This window comes from Lampris incognitus, chromosome 16 (assembly GCF_029633865.1).
Source record: "Lampris incognitus isolate fLamInc1 chromosome 16, fLamInc1.hap2, whole genome shotgun sequence".
Lineage (NCBI taxonomy): Eukaryota > Metazoa > Chordata > Actinopteri > Lampriformes > Lampridae > Lampris > Lampris incognitus.
The window spans coordinates 45,813,802-45,828,855 of NC_079226.1; the positions used below are offsets into that span (position 1 = coordinate 45,813,802).

The 15,054-nt window shown below is 44.2% G+C and overlaps 1 protein-coding gene across 1 annotated transcript in view; it reads left to right on the forward strand.

The window, feature by feature from the left end:
• The first annotated feature begins 358 nt into the window (after positions 1-358).
• The window catches only part of adck1 (aarF domain containing kinase 1), a 162,761-nt gene continuing 148,065 nt past the window's right edge, over positions 359-15,054 (forward strand). Inside the window, exons 1-2 of the mRNA XM_056296407.1 lie at positions 359-490; positions 10,566-10,649. Coding sequence (XP_056152382.1) covers positions 359-490; positions 10,566-10,649 — 216 coding nt within the window. The remainder of the gene's footprint in view (positions 491-10,565; positions 10,650-15,054) is intronic.

Genomic DNA, 15,054 nt, shown 5'->3' on the forward strand with positions numbered 1-15,054 from the left:
ACAGCTAGTTAAACTCAGGTCATGTAGCCATACATCCAGTTAAACTCAGGTCATGTAGCCATACATCCAGTTAAACTCAGGTCATGTAGCCATACAGCTAGTTAAACTCTGGTCGTTTACAAGCTAGGTCACTTCATGCCCGCGTTGGCTTAATCATTCAGTGGCTTCATGAGGTTGCAGTGTACTTTTTAAATTTAACCAGAGCAATATTCGAAACGGGTATGTTAAGTATGGCCATGAGATAGTCAAATGTGAACTTTAGCTTCCTGTAAATGGTGGTATGAATACCCTGTGGATTCAGCCTGACTGCAGATACTGAAAACGTACCTGCTTTTCTCTGTGTGCCATAGCACTCCCCATGGCTGGCCAGCTACTCAGAGTGTCCTCCCTGACCACTGCCCTGTTGGCCTCCTCGGGCTTCTGCTATTACCACGCACAACTGGACCTCAACGACCTGAGTCTGATCCGCTTCGGACGAGCTGCAGTAGCGGTGCGTTTCAGTTTAAGCAAGTATAATTCCTTTACAAGGGGACTGAAGGACCCTGCTAGTGTCTTACTGTTGTCTTTATACAAAGTTGTAGCCAGTTTCATGGAGCAGTAAAACAGTGTTATTTGCCGGCAGTATAATAGGACATGCATATAGAGCCTTCAGAAAACAGGTGGTGCTGCCTCCACCAGGATGGACAGAGAAGTGCTCCCAGTGTTTATGGTGTGTGTATAGAGGGTGGGTTAAATGCAGAGAATGCATTTCATTGTTTATTTGTACAGTGACAGTAAAGTATCTTCTACCTTTTTCTATCTGAGAAGTGGAAGGTGAAAAACCACTACTAAGAAATGCATCAAACCTGCGTGCAGCCTGTCCTCCTCTGGCAGCAGAGCTCAGTGGTGCGTGCCAGGGATCCTGTGCAGGCAGTAGTAAAACTACGTTAAAGAAGTATTTTGCTTGTTGATAAGGGTAACAATCAGATAAAACATATCTTAACACAAGTACAGATGATGTGTTTCCATAGGAGGCTCTTTAAATCTCGCCATCTGCCTCTGCAAAAGTACAAAACTGAAGGAGCAACTGAGCTTGAGAATACTGATGACGCCCTCGTCTCGCACCCGTGTTGTGATGTCATCAGGGGCTAGTTAGCTCTCAGGTGTTTAAACCGCCTTCGGAGCTGCAACTGAAAACCCCTACAAGGTTTTGTACCGACATGTTAGACAGTGTTGGACCACCACCATCATCAAACACCAAAAGAGGGGAGAATGTGGTCCATCCTTGCAGTCCAGTTCAAAGATCTGTACAGTCTGTGATGAGGAGAACGGACGCTGTTCTGGTGGACCAGCACCTTCCTAACACACTTTACAGTTAGTTCTCCTTTACATTGTCACCCATCTATGTGTGCGTGTGTGTGTGTGTGTGTGTGTATATTTTTATACAGTGCATCCGGAAAGTATTCACACCCCTTCACTTTCCCCACATTTTGTTATGTTACAGCCTTATTCCAAAATGGATTAAATTCCTTTTTTTTCTCATCAATCTACACACAATACCCCATAATGACAAAGTGAAAAAGGTTTTGTAGAAATTTTTGTAAATTTATTAAAAATAAAAAACTGAAATATTGCATGTACATAAGTATTCACACCCTTTGCTATGACACTCAAAATTGAGCTCAGGTTCATCCTGTTTCCACTGATCATTCTTGAGATGTTTCTACATCTTGATTGGAGCCCACCTCTTGTAAATGCAATTGACTGGACATGATTTGGAAAGACACACACCTGTCTATATAAGGTCCCACTGTTGACAGTGCATGTCAGAGCAGAAACCAAGCCATGAAGTCAAAGGAATTGTCTGTGGACCTCCGAGACAGGATTGTATCGAGGTACAGCTCTGGGGAAGGGTACAAAAAAATGTCTACAGCTTTGAAGGTCCCGAAGAGCACAGTGGTCTCCATCATTCATAAATGGAAGAAGTTTGGATCCACCAGGACTCTTCCTAGAGCTGGCCGCCCAGCCAAACTGAGCAATCGGGGGAGAAGGGCCTTGGTCAGGGAGGTGACCAAGAACCCGATGATCACTCTGACAGAGTTCCAGCGTTCCTCTGTGGAGATGGGAGAACCTTCCAGAAGGACAACCATCTCTGCAGCACTCCACCAATCAGGCCTTTATGGTAGAGTGGCCAGACGGAAGCCTCTGCTCAGTAAAAAGCACATGACAGCCCGCTTGGAGTTTGCCAGAAAGCACCTAAAGGACTGTCAGACCATGAGAAACAAGATTCTCTGGTCTGATGAAACCAAGATTGAACTCTTTGGCCTGAATGCCAAACGTCACGTCTGGAGGAAACCAGGCACCTCTCATCACCTTGCTAACACCATCCCTACAGTGAAGCATGGTGGTGGCAGCATCATGCTGTGGGGATGTTCTTCAGCAGCAGGAACTGGGAGACTAGTCAGGATCGAGGGAAAGATGAATGGAGCAAAGTACAGAGAGATCCTTGATGAAAACCTGCTCCAGAGTGCTCAGGACCTCAGACTGGGGCGAAGGTTTACCTTTCAACACGACAACGACCCTAAGCACACAGCCAAGACAACGAAGGAGTGGCTTAGGGACAAGTCTGTGAACGTCCTTGAGTGGCCCAGCCGGAGCCCAGACTTGAACCCCATTGGACATCTCTGGAAAGACCTGAAAATAGCTGTGCAGCGACGCTCCCCATCTAACCTTATAGAACTCGAGAGGCTCTGCAGAGAAGAATGGGAGAAATACCCCAAATATAGGTGTGCCAAGCTTGTAGCTTCATACCCAAGAAGACTTGAGACTGTAATCGTTGCCAAGGGTGCCTCAACCAAGTACTGAGTAAAGGGTGTGAATACTTATGTACATGCAATATTTCAGTTTTTTATTTTTAATACATTTGCAAAAATTTCTACAAAACCTTTTTCGCTTTGTCATTATGGGGTATTGTATGTAGATTGATGAGGGAAAAAAGGAATTTAATCCATTTTGGAATAAGGCTGTAACATAACAAAATGTGGGGAAAGTGAAGAGGTGTGAATACTTTACGGATGCACTGTATGTATATATGTATGTACACTACCGTTCAAAAGTTTGGGATCACATTGAAATGTCCATATTTTTGAAGGAAAAGCACTGTACTGTTCAATGAAGATAACTTTAAACTAGTCTTAACTTTAAAGAAATACACTCTATACATTGCTAATGTGGTAAATGACTATTCTAGCTGCAAATGTCTGGTTTTTGGTGCAATATCTACATAGGTGTATAGAGGCCCATTTCAAGCAACTATCACTCCAGTGTTCTAATGGTACAATGTGTTTGCTCATTGGCTCAGAAGGCTAATTGATGATTAGAAAACCCTTGTGCAATCATGTTCACACATCTGAAAACAGTTTAGCTCGTTACAGAAGCTACAAAACTGACCTTCCTTTGAGCAGATTGAGTTTCTGGAGCATCACATTTGTGGGGTCAATTAAACGCTCAAAATGGCCAGAAAAAGAGAACTTTCATCTGAAACTCGACAGTCTATTCTTGTTCTTAGAAATGAAGGCTATTCCATGCGAGAAATTGCTAAGAAATTGAAGATTTCCTACACCGGTGTGTACTACTCCCTTCAGAGGACAGCACAAACAGGCTCTAACCAGAGTAGAAAAAGAAGTGGGAGGCCGCGTTGCACAACTGAGCAAGAAGATAAGTACATTAGAGTCTCTAGTTTGAGAAACAGACGCCTCACAGGTCCCCAACTGGCATCTTCATTAAATAGTACCCGCAAAACACCAGTGTCAACATCTACAGTGAAGAGGCGGCTGCGGGATTCTGGGCTTCAGGGCAGAGTGGCAAAGAAAAAGCCATATCTGAGACTGACCAATAAAAGAAAAAGATTAAGATGGGCAAAAGAACACAGACATTGGACAGAGGAAGACTGGAAAAAAGCGTTGTGGACGGATGAATCCAAGTTTGAGGTGTTTGGATCACAAAGAAGAACGTTTGTGAGACGCAGAACAAATGAAAAGATGCTGGAAGAATGCCTGACGCCATCTGTTAAGCATGGTGGAGGTAATGTGATGGTCTGGGGTTGCTTTGGTGCTGGTAAGGTGGGAGATTTGTACAGGGTAAAAGGGATTCTGAATAAGGAAGGCTATCACTCCATTTTGCAACGCCATGCCATACCCAGTGGACAGCGCTTGATTGGAGCCAATTTCATCCTACAACAGGACAATGACCCTAAACACACCTCCAAATTGTGCAAGAACTATTTAGAGCAGAAGCAGGCAGCTGGTATTCTATCGGTAATGGAGTGGGCAGCGCAGTCACCAGATCTGAACCCCATTGAGCTGTTGTGGGAGCAGCTTGACCGTATGGTACGCAAGAAGTGCCCATCCAACCAATCCAACTTGTGGGAGCTGCTTCTGGAAGCGTGGGGTGCAATTTCTCCAGATTACCTCAACAAATTAACAGCTAGAATGCCAAAGGTCTGCAATGCTGTAATTGCTGCAAATGGAGGATTCTTTGACGAAAGCAAAGTTTGATGTAAAAAAAATCTTATTTCAAATACAAATCATTATTTCTAACCTTGTCAATGTCTTGACTCTATTTTCTATTCATTTCACAACATATGGTGGTGAATAAGTGTGACTTTTCATGGAAAACACAAAATTGTTTGGGTGATCCCAAACTTTTGAACGGTAGTGTGTGTGTGTGTGTGTGTGTGTGTGTGTGTGTGTGTGTGTGTGTGTGTGAGAGAGAAACAAACAAGCCCTAACCCTCACAGAGGATTTTATTTTCAGTTCTATGTACAGTTATTGAAGCAAAGAAAGTGGTTGATATCTTCAGTATCCACTAGTATTTTATTTAAGTTGCAGTTTCCATATGGTGGCTATGTCATTATATATTAAAACATCAAATGTGCAAAAAGAACTTTTGTAGTTGTGAAGCTCAGAATGTTCCCTTAATTTGCCATATTTCAGTGAGTGTGTGGAAGTGTGGAGCAACATATTTCAGGTACTGTGTGGAAGTGTGGGGCAACATATTTCAGGTACTGTGGGGAAGTGTGGGGCGACATATTTCAGGTACTGTGTGAAAGTGTGGGGCAACATATTTCAGGTACTGTGTGTAAGTGTGGGGCAACATATTTCAGGTACTGTGTGGAAGTGTGGGGCAACATATTTCAAGTACTGTGTGAAAGTGTGGGGCAACATATTTCAGGTACTGTGTGGAAGTGTGGGGCAACATATTTTAGGTACTGTGTGGAAGTGTGGGGCAACAGTTACATGAGCAACATAAAGCCCTATGTTATATGACATAAAGGAGCAGTAAGAATTATCCATGATGTGGATCCAAGAGAACACACCAGTGGACTGGTTAACAAGTCAGGATTAATGAAACTTACAGATGTAGTTGAGTTACAGACAGTAGTTATGTACAGGGCAAAAAGCAGAATATTACCAGAAGATTTACAAAAGTTATTTATTCTCAGTTCAGAGGACGAGGACCATAGAAGGAAATGTAATTTTAAACATCAGTATGCACGTACTACTTTAAAGCAGATGTGTATTTTGGTATGTGGCGTCAAACTGTGGAATTGTTTAGAGAACAGTGTAATGGGTTGTATAAATCTATCTCAGTTCAACAACATGTATTAGTAAAGAAGGATGTAAAGGGTTTTCTAAATATCTCTCAGTTCAACAACATGTATTAGTAGATTCAAAAAAGGACTGGTTGTTAAAATCCCTAGTGTTTGCACTGCAACAGTTTCGCTGGAAATTAAAGTGGAGATGTCTGCTAAGGTGACATTGCCACCACCAGGACACATCATCAGTTGTGTACCTCAGCATCACAGGGTGTTTCGGCCTTTTATCACAAGACACCCTCTGCTGAGGCAGGCCCACCACAGGTTGATCGGTCCTGGGTGTGTGACCTGTGGTTAGCTGTTCACCCTGGCAGCCCAGACGGCGTCTCTCCTTTTGATCCAGATCCAGTGGCTAGTCCTCTCAGCAGTGTTGGCTAGCTCTTTGATCACTCTCCTGTGGGCCTGCCCCCTGACTCCTAGTTCCCTCAGGAGTTTTGCTGTGGAGCTGGCAACAAAGTCCCTACAACCCACCTCCACAGGGCGCACCTTCACCTTCCAGCCTCTGTCCTCTGCTTTGGCTGCTAGGTTGGCATACCGCAGCTTCTTACGCTCATACGCTCGTACGCTTTATCGACTGCATCCTCCCAGGGGACTGTCAGCTCAATGATGTAAGCGAGCTGGTTAGAATTGGACCAGAGGACGAGGTCTGGTCGCAAGGTGGTTGTTGCGATCTCTGTCGGGAAGACGAGCTTCTGGCCTAAGTCCACTCGCATTTCCCAATCCCTGGCTGAGTTTAGTGAGCCTAAGTTGGGAAGTGAAGGGTTGGCCTTCAGTTTATCCCCCTCCCGAACGAAAGCTGGATACCGCCGTGGCCCTTCCTGGTTGTTGAAGGGTTGGCATTGATGGAAACCCTCTTGCAATCGAGTTCAGCCCAAGCACCTGAGCACCTGATTGTGTCGCCAGGTGTATCTGCCTTGGGTAAGGCTGGTCTTGCAGCCAACCAAGATGTGCTTGAGGGTTGCTGGGGCTGTACACAGGGAGCAAGATGGATTCTCTCCAAACCAGAGATTTAGATTTATGGGAGAGGGCAGGACATCATATGTGGCTTTGGTGATGAAACTCAGCCTGTTTGATTCCATGCTTCAGAGCTCACTCCATGCGAGTTTCCTCTTTTCAACACCCTCCCACCTCATCCAGTGGCCCTGTTCGGCTTGTGCTATGGCTTTAGAACATCAGGCTGCTTCTTCCTGTCGGCGAACCTCCTCAACCACCATAGTTCGCCGTTCGGTAGTAGTCGCCTTTTGACAGGTAGGTGTTTTTATTCCCAGGCCAAGGCCGCCTCTGCCTTGTTGAACATGGGCTACTGCGTCTTGGTGGCGGAGGGCAGATTTCGCCTCCAGTACAGCTGCAGCCGGGGTCCATTTCTTCCCTGTTGCTAGGGTTGGAGCAACTCCTCTCTCCACTGGGTCTCTGGATTCTGTGAGGGACATGTCCAGCCTCACTTTGGTACATTTGAATTCCTCAACCAGGCTGGAAATTGGCAGTGCGAGGGCTCCATTGCCGTAGAGTCCAACACTGCTGAGGCACTTTGGCAGTCCAAGCCACTTCCTGACCTGCGAGTTCACTAGCCTCTCCAAGCGATTGGAATGAGATAGTGAGACTTTGTACATGGTTATTGGCCACATGAGTCGGGGCAGCAGCCCAAACTGAAAGCACCAGAGCTTCAACTTCCTGGGCAGTGCAGTGTTGTTGATTTGCCTGAGGCCACTGATTGTATCCTGGCAAAGTTGCTCCAGTTGCTGAGTGTCTTTGAGGTCTGCATTGTACCACTGTCCGAGGCTCTTGATGGGCTTCTCCCGGACTGTGGGGATTGGTTGATCACTAATGCAGAACCGTTCATCTGTTAGTTGGCCTTTAACAACGTAGATGCTGCGATATTTACTTGGTTTAAACTCCATTTGTGCCCACTTGATGTTCTCCTGGAGTTTCTGCAGCAGGCGTCTGGTTAATGGTTTTGTTGTTGCTATGGTGGTCAAGTCATCCATGTACGCCCGGATTGGTGGAAGACGCAGGCCATTCCTGGACCCTTCACCTCCCACCACCCATCGAGATGCACGGATGACGAGCTCCATTGCCATGGTGAACGCCAGAGGGGAAATAGTGCAGCCCGCCATGATGCCTATTTCCAGATGTTGCCAAGTGGTGGTGGTGGTCTGTTTTGTGACACAGAACTGGAGATCCTGAAAATAGGTCTTGACCAACTCTGTGATGATTTTAGGGACATGGAAAAAATCAAACGCCGTCCACAGGATCTTGTGAGGAACTGATCCAAAAGCGTTGGCAAGGTCTAAGAAAACCACATGCAGGTCTCTCCGTTCTTTCTTGGGAGCTTGTATCTGGTGCCAGATGATATTAGCATGCTCCAGACATCCTGAGAAGCCATGGATCACGGCTTTCTGCACTGATGTATCGACAAAGTTGTTTCTTTGCAGGAATGTGGAGAGCCTTTGGGCAATCACGCTAAAAAAGATCTTTCCCTCTACATTTAGAAGGCTGATCTGGCGAAACTGGCTGATGCAGGAAGAGCTTTTCCCCTTGGGGATCAGAATGCCTCCTGCTCTTCGCCATGCGCTGGGTATGACTCTTTTCTGCCATGCCACTTTCATCAGCTTCCAGAGGTATTTCAGGACTCCAGGAGTGTTTTTATAGAGTCTATACTGAATACCATTGGGCCCAGGAGCTGACATCAATCTTGCCTGCTTTACCGTCCTCTCCACCTCGCTCCATGTGGGGAGTCTTATGTCCATATGGTGGTCAGGTGGGTGAATTGGTGGCATGTCATCCGGGATGGTGACTGGCTCATGTCTCCGGACATCAGAGTAGGTCTTCTTTAGGTGCTCTTCCAGATCTCGTATGGGGACTCTAAGGCTCCCATTTTTCTCACTGTCAAAAAGGCTCTTGACAAAGCTGTAAAGGTTGCTGTAGAAACAAGTCCTAGCCCATTCTTTCCGCTTATGCTGTCGTCTTAGGTGTTCTGCTCTTCGCAGCTTTGTCAAATGCTGCTTTATTTCAGACTGCAGTGCGTCAAGCCCAACCCTCTCTCCCTCTGTGGCCTTCCTCCACTGCTTCCTCAGTTGTCTTCTCTCCTTCACCAACCTGTCAATTTCCCATTGCCTCCTGGATTTGGGCTGGGTTGAAGGGTCTTTCTGCCTACTGAGTATCTTCTCCTTTACCCCAAATCTCTCTACGCCATAGCTGTAAATTATGGCTCCCATGTTCTCCAGTTTTCTTTCAACTGTTCCCTTTTGACCTTCTAGTAAGAGGAAAAGGTCAGAGTTGATGGTCTCCCACTCAAAGATGGATGTAAAGGGTTGTATAAATATCTCTTAGTTCAACAACATGTATTAGTAAAGAAGGATGTAAAGGGTTGTGTAAGTATCTCTCAGTTCAACAACATGTATTAGTAAAGAAGGATGTAAAGGGTTATATAAATATCTCTCAGTTCAACAACATGTAATAGTAAAGAAGGATGTAAAGGGTTGTATAAATATCTCTCCGTTCAACAACATGTATTAGTAAAGAAGGATGTAAAGGGTTGTGTAAATATCTCTCAGTTCAACAACATGTATTAGTAAAGAAGGATGTAAAGGGTTGTGTAAGTATCTCTCAGTTCAACAACATGTATTAGTAAAGAAGTATGTAAAGGGTTGTGTAAGTATCTCTCAGTTCAACAACATGTATTAGTAAAGAAGGATGTAAAGGGTTATAGAAGGATGTAAAGGGTTGTGTAAATATATCTCCGTTCAACAACATGTATTAGTAAAGAAGGATGTAAATGGTTATATAAATATCTCTCAGTTCGACAACATGTAATAGTAAAGAAGGATGTAAAGGGTTGTATAAATATCTCTCCGTTCAACAACATGTATTAGTAAAGAAGGATGTAAAGTGTTGTGTAAGTATCTCAGTTCAACATGTATTAGTAAAGAAGGATGTAAAGGGTTGTATAAATATCTCTCCGTTCAACAACATGTATTAGTAAAGAAGGATGTAAAGGGTTGTGTAAATATCTCTCAGTTCAACATGTATTAGTAAAGAAGGATGTAAAGGGTTGTATAAATATCTGTCCGTTCAACAACATGTATTAGTAAAAAGGATGTAAATGGTTATATAAATACCTCTCCGTTCAACAACATGTATTAGTAAAGAAGGATGTAAAGGGTTGTATAAATATCTCTCAGTTCAACAACATGTGTTAGTAAAGAAGGATGTAAAGGGTTGTGTAAATACCTCTCAGTTCAACAACATGTATTAGTAAAGAAGGATGTAAAGGGTTGTATAAATACCTCTCAGTTCAACAACATGTATTAGTGAAGAAGGATGTAAAGGGTTGTATAAATACCTCTCAGTTCAACAACATGTATTAGTAAAGAAGGATGTAAAGGGTTGTGTAAATATCTCTCCGTTCAACAACATGTATTAGTAAAGAAGGATGTAAAGGGTTATATAAATACCTCTCAGTTCGACAACATGTATTAGTAAGGAAGGATGTAAAGGGTTGTGTAAACATCTCTCAGTTCAACGACATGTATTAGTAAAGAAGGATGCAAAGCGTTGTATAAATATCTCTCAGTTCAACAACATGTATTAGGAGAGAATAATTAGACAATATGGAGTTGTCAGGTAGTGGGTTTTCAGTTGATGGTCAATTATTTTGTATGGCTTTGTGATTCTTTTTCATTTCCCATGTTGCTGTAAGTGTTAGTTTTTGAGTAACTGACTGACAGACCATCTATTCTATTGTGTATTTATGTGTGAGTAAGGGGCAGGTAAAATAAGATTTTCTTGTCCCTGCTCCTTTTCCATCATGGAATGTGTAAACTGAGTTGTGTCTGATCATGAATTGCTTGTTTCTGTCAGGAGCTGTGCATTACCATGAGCCCAATAAATAATAACGACCTGAAATGAAATGTGTTGTGTTGCTCTGCAGACTGCCTTCATCAGCTACGACTACCTCAGTTCCTTCAGGCATGTGGAGTATGGGACAGAAGAGTACTGGGACCTCAAATCCAAGGTAGTGACGTTTCTTTATTCACCACGGCAGTATGTGCTAACTCTTGTAAACTTGCGTCCTTGGCTAGCTGTACAGGATTACAACTATGTTATTCTGGGTTTTCAGTCTGATCTCATGCACAACCTGTTGATCAATCACACAAAGACAACATACAACACACAGGCAGAGCTAGCCAGGTTTTCTCGTCATCTTAACTCATGTAAGATGCATAATACAGCTTTACATCAGTTACATAGGTTCAGATATGTTTTGGAGGACAGTGTCAGGCTTGCATCAACCGTTCTACATTCTTATTAAACAGAGATCTGCTTGGCAGGTGTGTTGTGTCCACAGTTCTGTTCATGTGTTGTGTCCCCAGGTCTGGTCATGTGTTGTGTCCCCAGGTCTGGTCATGTGTTGTGTGCCCAGGTCTAGTCATGTGTTGTGTCCACAGTTCTGGTCATGTGTTGTGTCCCCAGGTCTGGTCATGTGTTGTGTCCACATTTCTGGTCATGTGTTGTGTCCCCAGGTCTGGTCATGTGTTGTGTCCACATTTCTGGTCATGTGTTGTGTCCACAGTTCTGTTCATGTGTTGTGCCCACAGTTCTGGTCATGTGTTGTGTCCATAGTTCTATTCATGTGTTGTGTCCACAGTTCTGTTCATGTGTTGTGTCCACAGTTGTGTTCATGAGTTGTGCCCATAGTTCTGGTCATGTGTTGTGTCCACAGTTCTGTTCATATGTTGTGTCCATAATTCTGTTTATGTGTTGTGCCCACAGTTCTGTTCATGTGTTGTGTCCACAGTTCTGTTCATGGGGTGGCAAAGAGACATGTGAGGGTGTGTGTGACACCATATTTTCACGAATCTCTTGGTCTGTGTGATCTGATGAAAAAAAAAGAAAGCTTGATATATGAATTCAGAGTTCTTTTAGACATACACTGGGTTGACTTGGATAGTCTTCGGTGGAGTGTTAATACGGATGAACACTGATGTGAGCCTGTGCAGGTACTGCTCGTAGCTTGAAACAGATTTAACAAGTGTGACGGCAACACATACAATGAGGTCCAAAGTCTGAGTCCACTATCAAGATCGATTTGATCAGACTCTATCCCAGTTTTTACTCTGTTTATTATTCTGAAGTCAACATTTCTTAATATTTGGTACAGCACAATTTGCCTTGGTTACAGTGTCTATTCTGTTTGGTTTTGTTTTAACAAGGTTTTAATGAATGTGAGAATCTAAATGATTCCAGCTCTCTTTGAAAGCATGCCAGGGGTTGTCCCATGATGTTACAGTATGTTCCGTCTTTTCAGTTGTTCCTCTAGAGTCATGGAGTTAAGGTCTGGGGACTTTAGAGAGGAAAGGCCATACAAGTAACCCCTCCTTGGTCATCCTTACATCTGAAAATAGTCATGGCAAAGCTTTTGTGTGTGATTCAAGTTGTTGTCCAGCTGGAAAGTGATTCCTCTTCTACACAACTTTAAGCCAGAAGGGATAGCATGCCTATGTAGAACAGAATAGCATTTCTCTTTGGACAGTGTGTCCCATGCAAGTCACTGTCTCTGCAACAGGCAAACATCCCAAAATATGGATGTTGCGCTTTTATATTAACCGTTATTACAACCGTTGCCTGACATTAGCTCTACTATTACAACTGAAATGGGTTGGGGATGAGTTGTTGCGACAAGCGAAGGAGTTCCAGTATTCGGGGTCTTGTTCACGAGTGAGGGTAGGATGGAGCGGGAGATTGACAGGTGGATTGGTGCAGCATCAGCATTAATGTGGACGTTGTACCAGACCGTTGTGGTGAAGAAGGAGCTGAACCGGAAGGCAAAGCTCTCAATTTACCAGTCAATCTTCGTTCCAACCCTCAGCTATGGTCATGAGCTTTGGGTAGTGACCAAAAGTGAGATCGCAGATACAAGTGGCTGAAATGAGTTTCTTCCGTAGGGTGTCTGGGCTCAGCCTTAGAGATAGGGTGAGGAGCTCGGACATCTGGAGGGAGCTCGGAGTAGATCCTCTGCTCCTTTGTGTAGAAAGGAGCCAGTTGAGGTGGTTCGGGCATCTGATTAGGATGCCTCCTGGTTGCCTTCCTTTGGAGGTTTACCGGACATGGCCAACTGGGAGGAGACCCCGGGGTAGACCCAGAACTCGCTGTAGGGACTACATGTCCAATCTGGCCTGGGAACACCTTGGGATCCTCCAGGAGGAGCTGGAGGGCGTTGCTGGGGAGAGGGACGTCTGGAGTGTCCTACCTAGCTTGCTGCGACCGCAACCCTACCCCGGAGAAGCGGCTGACGATGAGATGAGATGAGTCAGACTGAGTCTCATCACCAGCCAGTCAGACTAGCTTGGTCTAGTCAGAAAGGCACGAACTGAGGGAGCCTCTTGGATGAGAGGCGAAAAGTTTTCACGGATATATACCAGTCCAGTTGCACTTGATTCAACTCCTTTGGATGAGATGAGATGAGATTACAACTGAAAATTCAACTTTGAATTTTGATTGTAAATTGTACACAAAACTGTATACACTAAAAGGTGAAACTGGGGAACCCATAGCACACCTGTGCTTCTGCCCCCGGTACTGCCCCCTGCTTTCTTACCTGGATTATTGAGCATGCATAAAGACAAGAAAGATTATAATTTTAATGTGTTTACGTCACACATTTCAATGTCAGTAAGTGAGATTTGTATTCTAGCCAAATCTAAACACATTTAGGCTACAAGACCATAATTATGCTAGCTCTAAAGCACGCTTTCTTCTAAACCACAGCGGAACATTTTTTCTCTGCTGGTGTCTGAAATGAATCTCAAAAGTTCATTAGAAAAGTGAAGAAAATCCCACAGCCAGATTAGCATTGTGGCGCTATGCTGCAGTATTATTAACTGTCTCATTACATATTTAAGGGCATCACCTAATTTCATAGGAACTTGATGACCTAATTTCATAGGAACTTGATGATCAAATAAATCAGTTTCAGATATGAAGTTGTAAACTTTTGATTGCAGGCATTTCTAGCTTTGCTTCAGAGAAAGAGGCAACGACTTTCAGTAACAGAGACATGTGTTAGTTGCTAAAGGTCTACCAACAAGAGGGAAAATAAGTACATGAATAAATGAAGTCTGTGAATGTTCTCATTCATCCAGGTCATGGTTATCCACAGGAGTTGAATCAAGTGCAACTGGACTTGCTATATATCCATGAAGACGTTTCGCCTCTCATCCAAGAGGCTTCCTCAGTTCGTGCCTTTCTCACTAGACCAAGCTAGTCTGACTGGCTGCTGATGAGACTCAGACTTTATCCTCTAGGAGTCGTTGTCAGAGCTATAGATGTCCATGGCTCTTTGTGTCCCGATGTTTACCAACGCCCGTCTCTAACAGAGCCATAGATATGCGTGGCTCTTTTGTGTACCGATGTTTGGTTGCGTCCGTCGTTATCGGAGCTATTGATATGCGTGGCTCTCCTGAGCTCCGATGTCCAGCCGCGCCCGTCGCCATCGGAGCTGTTGATTTGCATTTGTTTAGCAGCGACGGTCGTTGGGGGTGTTAGTTTCCACTTCATTGTTCAGTGGTCATGAGAGTCGTTAGAGCCGTTAGTGAGCGACTGTTGTTCTTGGAGGCTAGGCTTCTTGAGTCTCCTGGGTAGAGATGAAAGGACGGCATTGTAAGTGGGAGATAGGTGGTGTTGCAGACCTCCTCCTCTGTTGAGGGATGGTTTTTCCAGTTTCACATAGATGGCTTCCTTCACCCCTCTTTCAAACCATCTATCTTCCCTGTCCAAAATGTGTACGTTGCTGTCCTCGAAGGAGTGTGTCTTGTCCTGTAGGTGTAGATAGACTGCTGAGTCTTGTCCTGAGGAGTTTGGCCTTCTGTGTTGGGCCATCCGTTTGTGTAGTGGTTGTTTGGTTTCTCCTATGTATAGGTCAGTGCAATCCTCATTGCATTGTACAGCATACACCAGACTGCTTTTCCGGGTGTGTGGTACACGGTCTTTGGGATGAACCAGTCTTTGTCGGAGTGTGTTGCTGGGTTTGAAGTATACCGGGATGCAGTGTTTGTTGAAAATTCCCCCGAGTTTCTCGGAGACCCCAGAAACATACGGGATGACTGTGCTCTTCCTTCTGTTCCTTTTCTCTTCGTCGCTCACCTGGTTGGTCTTTCTGGAACGAGTTGCAGTTTTCACAAAGGTCCAACTGGGGTAGCCGCAGGTTTTTAAAGCTGCCCTCACGTGAGGGCAGCTTGTGGATCTGTTGTTTACCAGTTCATCTGGTTGGTTCATCATCCATGAAGGGACATTATTCTTTTTGTACACTTTTGTAAAGTTATGGTTACAGACTCTCGCTCCACCTCCTACAATTTGAGTGTATTCATTTGCCAAAAGACAAAACACACAATATACAAAGTTAAAGATCAGTTTGACTGATA